Genomic DNA, 14,840 nt, shown 5'->3' with positions numbered 1-14,840 from the left:
GGTGCTGGTCTTTTCTTTTAACAAACATTTCTTCGAAAAAATAGAATAGCGATATTATGGACAATCAATTGACTTTTATATTTCAAAATATCGCAACATGATCGATATTTGCGATATTTTGAACATATCTTCCCTTCTGACAGCGGTGCCTGCTTCTATTGTGTGTGTGTGTGCAACAGAGTAAATTTTTAATAGCGTTTTAAGCGAATAGGTAATTAGATTGCTCGTAAACCTAATCGCTTTTTCTACATAAACACAGCATGATTACTCTCTGAAAATGCTTTTCCTTTATTTTTAAAGTAGGCTCAGATTTCAACTATAGATCGTATTATTATAAACTTTCTTGGAAAAATGTATTTTATGTAAACCATGTTTGCTATTAATTCATTTAGGGCTAAAATACGTTCATTGTCTTCCAATCGAGTCGAGTTGACATTGGAAGCCTGCCACACCCGGACTGTTAAACCAACGCATTAGCACGTCAAAGCCCATTGAGGGTATTGAGCCAGTATTGGCTTTAGTATTCCCCCCCTCTCCCCTCAATTCAATTCAATTCAAGGTGTTTTATTTGCATGACAGATGGGTACAAGCAGTGTTGGGTATGTATATTGTAACGCTTACGGCAGACAGGCACTGTGTAACAGCCGGCGCACCAGAGCAGCGCACCGAGGGAGCGTCTGCATTTATAACTTGGTTTTTAAAATTAGTCAAGCAATATGAAGCATCTTCTTTTACTTTTGAGTCCCTTAAATACATTGAACACAGCTTTCTCACCACTTAAGATTGCTCTTGATACCATCCTTACACAAAGCAGAAGGGAGATTTTAGTGCCTGAGCATAAAAAGAATAGGAGCATACTGCAACGCGTGTGAAGTCCATAAACGATATTAATTTTGGAACTTAAACGTTCAGTATATGGCTGGTCTCGGTACTTTAAAGAAAACATACACACCAGTATTCCATTTCTCCCTAAACATTTTAAGCATCGAAGTCTTTAAGTAACGCGATACCGGAGTCAACAAGCATACTTTTAGAATTTGATTAAAAGGGAATATAATATGGAATCGCGTATCTCAAGAAATTAATATGCAATAACTGAGTCAAGGGACTCAGAGGATCCAAGGCTAGACTGAGTATAATAGGCTTCGGGCTTCTATTGTGACATCTACTGTAAATTACAGAAATGTTAAAAGTAAACAAAATAAAGTAACTAAAATGTGGTCTAAAATCACCCCTTTAGACACCCCTTTTACTTCACTGGTGTCAGATATGAAAGGCAATAGTCTCCCGTTCTGTCTGCTGTGTGTTGCAGCAGAGGGACTCCCTGCCGCTGAAAGGGGCAGAGTAACTTGCATGCCCTCTAGTACAGTTTACACATGCACGACTTTAAAAGCTAGCAAGACAGGTTTCGATTCACATTAGCTGGCGAGCCTTGTTAAAAAAACGAATGATAATGTAACATGCCACTGTTCATGAACAAAGTTATACTGAGATTTCCTAAGATACGCGATTAAAAAATAAATAAATAAAAATTTGAATCTCCCGCGGAACACATTCCATAAGAATCAGTGGTTTTACAGTATATATCGCCTTTAAAGGTGGCTTCTCAAAACGCTTTACGGGATAAAAACAACCAGAACAGCAGCAACAACAATATTGTATTTCGTTGCACTTTGAAAACCAAGTAATAACTTAACTATACAGTACGTGCAAACGTTTCGTATGTTGCTGTCGTGAATGTCTGCGTACCCATAAGTATCTTATTTGCCTTGAGTCTGTCTACAGTATCTCTGTCCCACTACCCCCATCTCTCCCTCAATTCAATTCAAGGTGTTTTATTTGCATGACAGATGGGTACAATTCTTGTTGGGAATGTATACTTTGATATTTACACCCGGCGCGGCACCGAGGGAGCGTCTGCATTTATAACTTGGTTTTTAAAATTAGTCAAGCAATATGAAGCATCTTCTTTTACATTTGAGTCCCTTAAATACATTGAACACAGCTTTCTCACCACTTAAGATTGCTCTTGATACCATCCTTACACAAAGCAGAAGGGAGATTTTAGTGCCTGAGCATAAAAAGAATAGGAGCATACTGCAACGCGTGTGAAGTCCATAAACGATATTAATTTTGGAACTTAAACGTTCAGTATATGGCTGGTCTCGGTACTTTAAAGAAAACATACACACCAGTATTCCATTTCTCCCTAAACATTTTAAGCATCGAAGTCTTTAAGTAACGCGATACCGGAGTCAACAAGCATACTTTTAGAATTTGATTAAAAGGGAATATAATATGGAATCGCGTATCTCAAGAAATTAATATGCAATAACTGAGTCAAGGGACTCAGAGGATCCAAGGCTAGACTGAGTATAATAGGCTTCGGGCTTCTATTGTGACATCTACTGTAAATTACAGAAATGTTAAAAGTAAACAAAATAAAGTAACTAAAATGTGGTCTAAAATCACCCCTTTAGACACCCCTTTTACTTCACTGGTGTCAGATATGAAAGGCAATAGTCTCCCGTTCTGTCTGCTGTGTGTTGCAGCAGAGGGACTCCCTGCCGCTGAAAGGGGCAGAGTAACTTGCATGCCCTCTAGTACAGTTTACACATGCACGACTTTAAAAGCTAGCAAGACAGGTTTCGATTCACATTAGCTGGCGAGCCTTGTTAAAAAAACGAATGATAATGTAACATGCCACTGTTCATGAACAAAGTTATACTGAGATTTCCTAAGATACGCGATTAAAAAATAAATAAATAAAAATTTGAATCTCCTGCGGAGCACATTCCATAAGAATCAGTGGTTTTACAGTATATATCGCCTTTAAAGGTGGCTTCTCAAAACGCTTTACGGGATAAAAACAACCAGAACAGCAGCAACAACAATATTGTATTTCGTTGCACTTTGAAAACCAAGTAATAACTTAACTATACAGTACGTGCAAACGTTTCGTATGTTGCTGTCGTGAATGTCTGCGTACCCATAAGTATCTTATTTGCCTTGAGTCTGTCTACAGTATCTCTGTCCCACTACCCCCATCTCTCCCTCAATTCAATTCAAGGTGTTTTATTTGTTTGACAGATGGGTACAATTCTTGTTGGGAATGTATACTTTGATATTTACACCCGGCGCGGCACCGAGGGAGCGTCTGCATTTATAACTTGGTTTTTAAAATTAGTCACGCAATATGAAGCATCTTCTTTTACTTCTGAGTCCCTTAAATACATTGAACACAGCTTTCTCACCATCCTTACACAAAGCAGAAACTGTCCGATGACTCACAGTACAAGTGGAAAGATTACAGATTTTAATCGTCTTTAATTTTGTCTTTAATTTTGCCTGTGGAGTGTATCTTATTAAGCTCTAAATTGCATTTTGAGCGCGGTTTTTTACTTTTTTTTAATTGCATTTTGGGCGCGGACAGCACATACAAGGGTTAATGAACTGCGCCAAGAAATTTAAAATAGTATTCTTTAGGTGTGAGGGTAGGAGTGGACCGCAGCAGGCATAATCAGCAAACCAGGAAAACAAAGAACAGGACAGGTGAGATGTGTATCCAGAAAGCGAGTGATCAGAAAAAGGAAATGGAAAACGCAGAAAAAGAAAACGCTTTACAGGATAAAAACAATAACAACAGTAGTGGCTGGGCAAACGATTTTTTTTATCGAAATACAAATTGAGATACTGTACTGTATAATGATGTGCATGAACAAAGGTATACTGCAATTTTCCTTAGATACGCGATTAATGCTTCGTAGGAGGAGGCGGTCTTTTCCTCTTGTCTAACAGTTTGTCCACAAACAAAACATTCCTGTTAGACAAAAGGAATTGAAAAAAAACAATTTTGTCAATGAAAACCGGTGTGTGTGTCTCTCCCTGCTGGATGTTCCTCTCACAAACTGCTGAATGAATAAAATAATTTTATTGAAAATGCGTTTGCGATTGTCTGGTATTTAATCTGGTCCCTTTTAACTGTTTTTCGATCTACTGTATTGCTTTGAGATGCCACTTTTAAAGGCGATATGTAAAATAAAGTTTTTTTTATTATTGTTATAGAGAAACATGATCAGATTTTCCCTGGTTCAGAAAAAAGATCTAAAGTGCTACACATAACTTTCTTAATTCGATGTATTTAAAGCAGTGAACTACTGTAGGTGTCACATAACATTCAGAAATACAATCACGTATTTGACAAATAAAAACGATTATAATCTAATCCTTCCACGTTTGATCCCAAAATCCCAAGAAATATAAATCTTGACGGGTAGAAAGCTATGCTGAAAGTTTATTAAGATGCTTAGAAGACAAAGATACTGTATCAATTTATGTTGCATTAGCCTGATTATGATTAAAAAACACATATAATTAAACACGCGTTTGCGATTTAAATCAGAACACGATTTAAATCAATATCGATTCCATATTATATTAGCAGAAAAGCTTAAAACTACCACTTTTTCACACGCTATTTCACATGCTAGTTAAATACTTCGATGCTTAAAATCGTTAGGGAGAAATGGAATACCGGTGTGTATTTTTCCTTTAAAGTGCCGAATCCTGGAATCTGACTGGCTGACACCCCTCTGAAGTGGTTCCATAAAATCTGGTATACGGAAAAGAAAGCGTTGATAAATACAAGTGTCTTTTAATACACTCTTTGCTGTGCTCTTGAGGATCCTTGTGATATTTTAAGCTCTAGTTGAATGATAAGTGTCGCATTTTAAATCATTTTCGTAGTTAGAAATTATGAAACGCCCTGTTAAAAGCAAGGAAGTTTTTATGCCCGTTGAAGTAAAACAAAATGCCTGACAAAGTATGGCTTGGACAGATTCCAAGTGCTTGTACAAATGTGCTAAAGAAATTATACTTTGAGTATACAGCTTGTCTAAAGTCATCCATTATTAATACTATTAGTAATATCTTCAGTAAAGGCTTTGATGCATAAATATTTATGATAAAGGTAGGCTGTGTACTTTTGTCCAACTGAGCAATCTTGCTTTCATAAAATATACCAACATTTTAATGACTGATGATTAACATGCTGTAATACACAGTTCAAAATTAAAGGCTCAAATGCTGTACATGAGAGGTTAAGCTCCCCCTGGCGGTTTTACAAGGCGACGCCGGATAGTTAACCACGTGACACCACGTTAACTGCGTCATACCGCGTGATACTGTGACACGCCCACCGGGGTATGCCGCGAAATACCTCACGCATTTTGAATGGCTGCATCTGTAGGCTACAGTATAATGATTCCTAATGCTTTACCTAAAAAAATGCAAGTTGTGTTTTGGTGACTAAAATTGTTCTTTAAGTGAAGTCTATGGTAATAACTTATTGTCCACATCAGTTTAATTAATACTTAGTCCAGCAGATCCTCATGATTTTGTAGAACGTTATATACTATGCAGTGTACTCTGTCATGGGATCTGTTTTATGAGCAACTAATGTAATGATGTGAGTCCCATACAAGCTGTTGACTGCTTTCTTTTTTTCCCATCAGTTTTTAGTTCATTAGGGTCTACATTTTGCCAGACAGGAACATACTGTATCATTGCTCTGCTTTTCAGTTCTGTGTGTCCCAGGTACATTTTAGGTGCTAATGAAACTTTAGTCTTTTACGTGTCTGTCAAGTGTATGTAGTGCATCCTTAAATACTGTATCATGGAGCCAGTTTTGCTTCTTTTCCTTATTACTTGTATCATAACAAATGTCAATGCCTGTTGATATTTTGTAGCCTTTCAGTGTGGTTTAGGGATTTCCTTGTTTTTTTAAACCTTTCTTTTTATTACTATGTGAATCGCTGAACATTTTAATGTATTTTTTTAGAAAGCGATTGGAGATGACTTGCTGTTATTTGACTGTCAGCTAAAGGTTTTTTGAGTCAATATTTCTGGGCAGTGTAATCATTTTTTTTTTCATTTTTTCAAATATTGAAATTTCACTCAGAGTGCATTAGAGTCTGCATTGGGTTTTTTTCTATTTTAATGCAAGTGACATGGCTTGGCCTTAGTTGAAAGCATTGCAGGAAAAGCACCTACAATGACATGCTTGTCAAAGACCAGGTCTGGATCTGTAAACAGGTGAATCAGATTATTGAATGCTGTAAAAGGTGTTCTGCAACAAATGATTCACAACTCAGGAATTGTTGTCAAATAGCTACACAGAACATTATTCAAGCAAATATGGAGGTTTTAAAACATATAGCAGGATTGTATATGGCATTGCATATGTGTTTTCTCATTTTAAAAAGTCATTGTCTTTTATTGTATTCTCCTCTGAATTTTAACAGATGTACAAAGCAAGTGCAAGTATATGAAAAAACTATGATAAAACAACCATGTGTCACAAAAGCTTTTTTTCCAAACCATCACAAATTTATTTCAAAGGGACAGATCAGAGCTTTCCTTTGGGCAGTGTCGAATGACTACTGAATAAATCTGGAATCTGTGGGAAGTACAGACTTTGGGGAATAAATCTTTCAGGTAGACATACAGGTTTTTTTAAACAGTATTGGTTCAATGTGGACAAAAGGATTAGAAAGTCAGAGTAACTGGCATTTTCATAGATCACAAATTGATTGCAGGACAACACAGTGGTTATGCATTGTTCTGTCAGATGCTGTGGTATATGAATCTGGGGTTACTTTTTTCCCTTTAATTAAAACTAAACAAGATGTGAAAATTGGTAACTATACCACAAGTGCCAAGTGTGTCATTGCGATTCGATTCAATGGTGGAAGGGAACAGGACAGGAGGATCACCTACAGGCAGGCTCTGCCACTTTGCATGTCATTTTTAACATATTTCAGAGTGTATTAGGGTTGCTTTTTATCTCAGGATCCTGACAAAGAACCTGGACCACAAGTGACTTGACATAAAACAGTCATGGATTAGAAAACTTCCCTGGAGCCATTTCATGAGAAAGTTGTATATTCTACTACTACTTTCCAAAGTACTTATGTAGCCACCTAAATACAGCCTGGCAATGCAGAATTAGTGCCAGTCATGGTCTGAAGTGTCCGTTCCCAAAGATGCTCAATTCAAAGTGCTACCTAGCATATATGCTGGGATAAGATTCAAGAGCTCTTTTTGTGCTTTTCTCTGATAAATACAAATTCATGGAGTATTGCTGGGACATCACTGAACATTGTTTTTATCAAACTTTTAATTCTCAATCCCATGAATTACAGCTTTGGGAATTGCTTTCCTTTGGAATGGACAGAAAGTACTTATACAGGGCAAGGATGTCTTCTCATTTCAAATTAAACATGAATGAATGATCAGGGTCTGATAACATTTTAATATTTTGAACAAATATTGAGAAAACAAAACATCAGAAGACACCCGTTTCATCTATTGGATTTAATTTGCTGGAGAATCTGAAAACGGTGCCAATGGAGTCATGATTCAGTTTGTGAAACCGATTCCCCCTTTTCTAAATTAAAGTAAAATAAACATTAGAAGTTATATTTGAAGAGCAAAACAGGGATTTATCTCATTCTTAAAACTTGTATTTCTTATGCAATTTTGCACAATAGGAGACGGTATGTTACTAGAAGCTCAGAGTATTCTATTTTTACTCCATATCTTGCATATCTTTTTTTATTTTGGTATTAAAGTACTATGCACTATTAAAAAGAATAATTTTCTGGTGTAATTTTTGCTTTTCTTCTGGCTGCCAAATGGAACCAAGGAAATAAAACCATGGACAATGCACTGCTGTACTGTAGCACCAGCAGTATTACAGGCCAAACATTCACAATTATATCCAGGCTTGTGCTGTAAAGAAACCTTGCAGGAAGAAAAAGGCTCATAGAGTTTTCATGCAGGATTATGAATGCAGAATCTGTGAAATGGTAGGGTAATGTATTTTATTTTTTTGCTTTGTTACAGCCATCAGACCCAGACGACCTGCTGGGACCATCCAAAGATGACAGAGCTGTTCCAGTCTTTAGGTATGAAAACTTGCCTTTTCGTTAACATGGCTGCAAGCCAGCTCCTCTGTCTCATGTAAATAAAGTAGTTTTTTAAAGAGAAGAGCTGGTTTACTGTACTCTTCCAACAGTAGCTGGCAGCCTGAATGGAATGACATTTTGCAATAGCTACAGTAGAAAGCTCATTTTCTGATTTTTATGCATGTCCAAAGACAGATCTTGGCTACTGAATTTGAAATATCTTAATTAATTTTAACTCAGCTAGAGTTCTGAGGTCTTCCAGGCATGTTTTATTTTAAAACAGCTGAACCCTTTAAGCTTTCTAAGCAACCTGATATTCCAGGTAGATTGTTTCACAATGTTCACTGTTCACATTGCCATATTCATCTTATTATAATCCATGCTTAATGTTTTTAACTAACCAGCAGTCTTTTTAGATTTGTTTTTAGTATTGCTTATACTTCATGTTTAGAGCTCATTTCCATTTAGAACAGTTTTAGTGAATTATTATGTATTTGTGAATGGACAAGAGAATATGAACAAATTATTCAAAACTGTTGACTCAGTATCTCAATTTGAGCAACATTTAACTCATCCTATTTTCATCATTCTTCAGCTTTTCTTAAAAATACTGTATGTTTTGATTTTTTGGGAAAGCCTAGAAGCTAGTGGTTATAATTGCAACTATATTTTCTGACCTTTGCTTAGTAAGCCTTGTTACTTCATTTGTCTGGTGTTTAACCTTTTCAAAAGCTACAGTCTGACCCCTAATGATAAGAAACACATTCCTTCAATCCATAATCTACATTTCATTGCAATCCAAAGCTCTGTTCAGAGAATCAAAGCCACAACAGTTTCCTTCTCAGGGTTAACAAGCTTTGGCATTATGGTCTTAGCAGATGGGCCTAATGAGGAGCACTTTCTTTTATGTGAACGTTTACTGCCAGGTGGTCATTTTAGCTCACTAGTTCTATTGAAAAAAGGAATAATTTAATGAAGTGTGGTTTTCAAGATAATAGGTCTGATAATAATGCCAAGTGAAATGACGAAAAAAATTTTATGCAACTGAGCCAGTGCCAGTTTTGTTTCTTTTGCTTTTTATATTAAGAAAGCACTTGGCAAGATTACAGTATGTCTAATTGTTCAGGTGCCTTTAGGAAGCTCAAGAATTCCCTCTGCCACATTTTGTGCGCTTGCTAATTTCAATAAAAATATAATAATATTAATACACAACATCTTTTAAAATGATGATGTAACACCATTACTCGTTTCTGTTGAAATTTTTGTGGATTCTTTTGTGCTTCTTTCCATGGGGAGAACATTTTAAAGGAATTGTATTCATACTGTATTTCATTGTCTTATTGATCAGATCAATATCTCCTCTTTAGTAAAATAGTTTGAGACAATCTGCTTATTTATAAACATTTAGACACCAAATAATCCAGATAGGATATTAGTAGATGAGCCTTGAAATAATACCTCAGCAATTTAAATATTTGTTGAAAAATGGTGAAACTTTTTTATAATATAGAGTAACATGTCAATATCAATATCATATATTGATTTACAAATTATTTAGGGAAACATTTGGTTTCTGAGGTTTCACTGCCTCAATAACTGGATAAATAGTTAAAAAATTGGATAATGATAATAGAAATGATAAGGTATGCTTTAATACGATGTTAAGAATGATTTTGGTTGTATATTACATGCTATACAATACAGCCATAGGTCAGGTAGAAGGACTTAGTGCCTTATTCTGAATCACTTCTGAAGTGCTATGATGGCAAGCCCTGTCAGACAACAGTGAAAGGGACAATTTAGAATAGACAAAGTTCTCTATCTTCGGTCTCTTTTGGGATTTTTCTGTTTGGTTCTCATTGTATGGTATTTGCCTTGATTATTAAGAGGACTGTATAATTTTTATTTTTTGGCTACTTTCTGTTATATTCCTTCTCAAAAACCCCTTTCCCTTGATTTATATTTAAAAGTATACTGTATAACTGTATTTTTCCTCTTGCAGCTGATTTGAACAATGTGCGGTTCTCTGCCTACCGGACAGCCATGAAGATTCGCAGACTACAGAAAGCACTCTGCTGTAAGTGTCTGTTGAAACCCTTTCTTTTGTGACCAGATACCAGTAGGCTCTGTGTCCATCCAAGAAACAATAAGTTGTTACTGTAATATCTCTAACTTTAGTTTAGTTTGCCCTGGATGTGAAGTTTGGCATTGTGTTATCATTAAAGAAAGCTCTTCTCATTACCTTTTTAAAGAGAAAGTATAAGCATGTTAAACGGAAGTTTGCTGCATTACCATTTTTTGTAATAACTTTCAACAACAAATTAGCCTTAACTGAGATGATTATGCCTGCAACCAAATTAGAGCACAAGTTATACTGCTGTTTCTTATTTTCCGTCAGTCATGGTTGTCTCATCCAAAAAATACTTGGAAAATGATTAGAGATCTATAGTGGTGTTTTATATGGGGTATAAAGTATGGTGGTTACAAAGGGTTGAATGTTTTAGAATGAAAATTTGTGTAAATTAGTACTCCTAGTACAAAGAGAAGAACAAGGAGCCCAGAGCAAAGATAAAAATGTTATTTTTTTATTTTTCTGTCAACTGTAATGTTGTCACATCTGTATTCAGATCATATTTCTACTTTTGTTGCAAAGACTGGAAAAGTATTTGCCAGACAGGGTGCCCAAAGCTGTAAAATATTACAGATGACAGCATCTGAAGATTAGAAAAGTAATTGCTGCGCTAATGAGGTATTTTTTGCCAGATTGTAATTGAACAGGTGTTAATATCACAGAAAGGTCTATGCTGCTGTGTGCTTGTATTTTTACTTTTTGTCAGCTGTTATTTGTCAGCCTTATGGTTTTTATATGTTGAATAGCACTCTTTATTTAATTTGTTTAAAAGTTTTTTTTCTGCAAGTTAGCAGTTTTAACATTAACAGAAGGTCTCTGAAAGTAGGATCAGACATTGAAGCCTCCATTCTTCCTTGTTAATTACTGTCTGTCACCTTGCCAGGTTTACTGGAAAAGAATAATTCTTTAGACTTTCTAAGTACTTTTAATTGTGACATCTTCCATACTGGTAATCCTCAAAGAATTAAAAAAGACATGGGTACTTTCTATATAAGTAAACAAATTTACATTTAGGAGAAGAAAAATAGTTCAAGGATCTTATATTTACTGAGCAATAATAGTGGCAGTTTACAGTGAAGAAATGTTATAGTGCTGAGGGAGGAGACAGAATGAGTTTAGTCAGATCATTGTCAGGAAAAGGGTCAATGTGGATGGTTGTAGACATGTTACAAGGGATTTTTCAGACTTTCTCTCATGTTGAAGGAAACTGTTTGTCATGGTATCTGTAAAGAGCTTAAGTGCAATGGTCAATTCATCCAAATTTAAAGAAGAGAAAAATTAATGATTAGTGTTTCCTAAACAGTGCAAAAATTGGACATTGATAATAGAAATGATAAAGGGTTTGAAAATTAAAATTTTAAGTTTGTGAAGCACATTCCAGTAATAACCCTTAATGTTTTTTAATGCTTTTGAATGACTTGTCCAATCAGAGCTGTTGTCTCACTGATCATATGATCGTAATGATGCATGGAATTTTTTTGTTGTTTCTAACACACAACAAAGTAATTGGAAGTAAGTAATTCCAAGTAATTGGAGCCCTTTCACAGTCAAACTAACTCCATTTCATTAGACAATTATCCTGAATCACAACTGAGCAAAACTTATACTGGAGACAAGGAACCTGATTTATGTACTGTATATTCTAAGTGAAAAAGAAAATACCACCCACAAAGTTGGCAAGCTACTAGCTATAAAATAGTAAATTTGCATTGTTAATTTGACAGCTTTTAAATGTGCAAATTAGACAGTTAATCCTTGAAAATGTGCATTAAAGCCTGTTATACCAAAGAAAAACATATATTTTGATTAAGGAATAATTGGATGTGATGGTCATGTAGAAACATTTTTTTTAATATAATAGAAAGCATTTAGGGTGTTTCAAGCACATAGACTACCCTAGACTGATATGAGAAGCAGAGGACAGCTGCTGTATGATGGGCTCAGACATCACTTTATTCTGAAGAGATCACACTATACTGATGGAAAAAAGAAACACAACATTTTCTGGAATGAGAATACTATAGTTCTAGCTTATGTACTTTCACAAAAAGTTACCAATTTGTTTTAAGCCCTCTGACCAGCAATACAGCTTGTGCAGTGAGGCAGTGCAATTTACCAATCCCACGAAAGCTCGTTAGGTGCACTTTTACCCAACGAGGTCCAGGTGGAACAATGCCTGATCAAGTCACCTTTAAAAAGGCCTTAATTCAAAGCTTAGGTCACTGCAAGAAAAAGGCCACACTTAGTCAGTTTTCTGTGCATTCCATACTTCCTCAAATGTCACCAGATGCAAGGGAGAGGGCCATTGGCATGCTTCAGGCAGGCATGTCATGTGCCAGCATTGCCAGACACTGTGGAGTAAGCTGCTCCACTGTGTCCCAACAGCAGAGAAGGTTTCGGCAGACCAGCAGGACAGCTGACCGTCCAAGATCTGGTCGCCCTCAAGTGACCACACTAGAGCAGGACCGACACATCAGACTGGTCCATCTGAGAGATCATTTCAGATGTGCCACCCGTACTGCTGCTGAAACTGCCGGCAGACACAATGTCCGCATCAGTGACAGGACAGGGAGGCTCCAAGCTGCTGGCCTTAGAGCAACACGACCTGTCAGAGGCCCTCTGCTCACACCTCCTAGACATAACACCCAACTGGCTTGGGCCAGACAGAGGCTGCGATGGACTCGTCAGCAGTGGCATCAGGTCCTCTTCACAGATGAGTCACTCTTCAGCCTGTTCCACACAGACAGGAGGGCCAGAGTGTGGAGGAGGTGTTTTGCATTGTTTTTTTTCCTTTAGTATAAGGTATATACTTGGATTCATTAGAATCCTTCCAGACCAATTTTCATTAATAGTGTTTGGAGGAGCTTTTTGGGTGGTATTTCCTCCACTTCTGTGAGACGTGTTTTATTCCTACTTTTCTTTAACAAACCTGTGATAGCCTTTTTAAATTAGAAAACTAAAATAATTTAACTATCCAGTTGTGAATTATTTTTGTCCATCAGGTACAACAGCTTTGGTATAATCTTATTGTACTGGGATGCTACTGGTCAGTTATAAATGTCGCTAGACTGTTTCTGCAGTTTGATGGGTTTCTTTACTGTATTTGTACTGTGAAATGGGCAGGCATCCTATTTAAAAACCTAGTTAGGTGAAATCACTGTCATCAGCCTCTGCATAATAAATTGATTTACCAAAACAAGTGGTGCTCAGAAGGAATCTAAGAATGGTGTTTGTTTGACAAGAAGCTCACAATAGAGCCTTGCTGTGCTGGTAAACTACAGAATTAGCTATTTCTGAAGTGGCAACAGAATGGGGTTTAAATAGTTAGGGAGCAAAACAGCACCAAGGATGCACCTGCTGTAGCAAAACATCAGGATTCCTATTTAACAGAAATTTGAAAAATGCCATAGTCTGCCTTGGAAGCCATTTTAAATCCTTACGTAGCCTACTTGTTTTTATTTTTGAAATCAGGCTTCAGTGGGTCCATTATACTTCAGGATATTGCGTTTACTTCAGCATTTTGGTACTTTTTTTATTATACTTCAGGGTAATGATTCTTTGGCAGCCCAGATACAAGTGAACACTAAAATTCAAATAGATTCAGAATAATATAAAAATACTGGCTCTTAGGGAAACAAAGCATTGAATTAAAGCTTTTTTTATCTGCAAATTACAAACAAGAGCACAATAAGCTGCTGTTATGAGACAGCTTCCTTGTTAAGAGTATAGTATAGTTTTAAACAGATGTACTTGTGATCTTAGAGGCAATAGGTTGATAAATGAACAATATTGTTGTAAGCTGAAAGCTAGAGAATTAAAACCTTTAGAAAAAAATCTTAACCCTGTGGTTTTGTAAGACTGCTACTGAAAAAGGTGTACCTAATACCTCATTTGCTTCTTTATCATAAATAGTTTACAGTATTCATATTGTACTAGCTTGTTTGAATGTTATCAAACAAAAATTAGCATCTTGGCTGCGTAGTTATGTGGGTCACTGTAAAGAAATGTCGGTTTTCTTTTAAATTATTGTCAAAACATTATCAGTATTAAATCAATATGGATGACATTTTACCTTATACATGATGCAGTTCTGAGGAAAACTGAAATTGTCATCTTTCCTGGAGCTGGACATAGTTTTAGATGGTGCTTAGAGAGGGAAAGTGAAAAACAAACTTTATATAGGTGTGTGTAGAGATTGTTGCAAACTTAAGTACAGCTAAAGCCTTTTAGAATATTTAGTTTATCAAAACTGACACTTTCTAGGTTGAGTTAAGGATTCAGTAAACAGAAGAGATACCATTGCCATTGCACATTTAATAAACAGCATCATAATATTTTATGGTCAGACAAGAAAAAATTGTCAAAACTCTTTGGTCTAGATGCAAAGTGTTACATTTGATCCAAACCTTACACAGAGCATCATCCAGGCAAACTCCATTCTTAGTGCCAAGTATGGTGGTTTATTTCCATTTTTATTGTACTGTGCTTAATTATTTACTGAATCTCCCTGATCTATTGATCTATATTTATGTCTTCAACGGTTTCTACATTTTAATTTTTAACTACTTTGAGTAATATGTGGACTTTCTCTGACATTATTTTGATGTCACTGTTAAATTCTCTTTTTGGCCAAATCCTGTCACCACTTCAAATCCCATACAATGATGCATAAGCATGAATTAATAATTAAGTTTCTCAGTGTAACAGCAACATGAGCGAGTGATATAACCTTCAATGCAATA

The 14,840-nt window shown here is 36.0% G+C and overlaps 1 protein-coding gene across 6 annotated transcripts in view; it reads left to right on the top strand.

Moving 5' to 3' along the window:
- Positions 1 to 14,840, top strand: part of utrn (utrophin) — a 301,041-nt gene that overhangs the window by 226,895 nt on the left and 59,306 nt on the right. For all 6 annotated transcript variants that reach the window (XR_016093863.1, XM_088929485.1, XM_088929492.1 and 3 more), the window contains exons 63-64: positions 7,906 to 7,967; positions 9,970 to 10,044. Coding sequence is in view for 5 of the 6 variants with exons in the window: in XM_088929485.1 (XP_088785611.1) it covers positions 7,906 to 7,967; positions 9,970 to 10,044 (137 nt within the window). In the remaining variant the exon portion in view is untranslated. The remainder of the gene's footprint in view (positions 1 to 7,905; positions 7,968 to 9,969; positions 10,045 to 14,840) is intronic.

Source organism: Atractosteus spatula, chromosome 2 (assembly GCF_055471065.1).
Source record: "Atractosteus spatula isolate fAtrSpa1 chromosome 2, fAtrSpa1.hap1, whole genome shotgun sequence".
NCBI lineage: Eukaryota > Metazoa > Chordata > Actinopteri > Semionotiformes > Lepisosteidae > Atractosteus > Atractosteus spatula.
The sequence above is the reverse complement of the archived record's forward strand: the minus strand, read 5'-3'. Positions and strand labels throughout refer to the sequence as shown.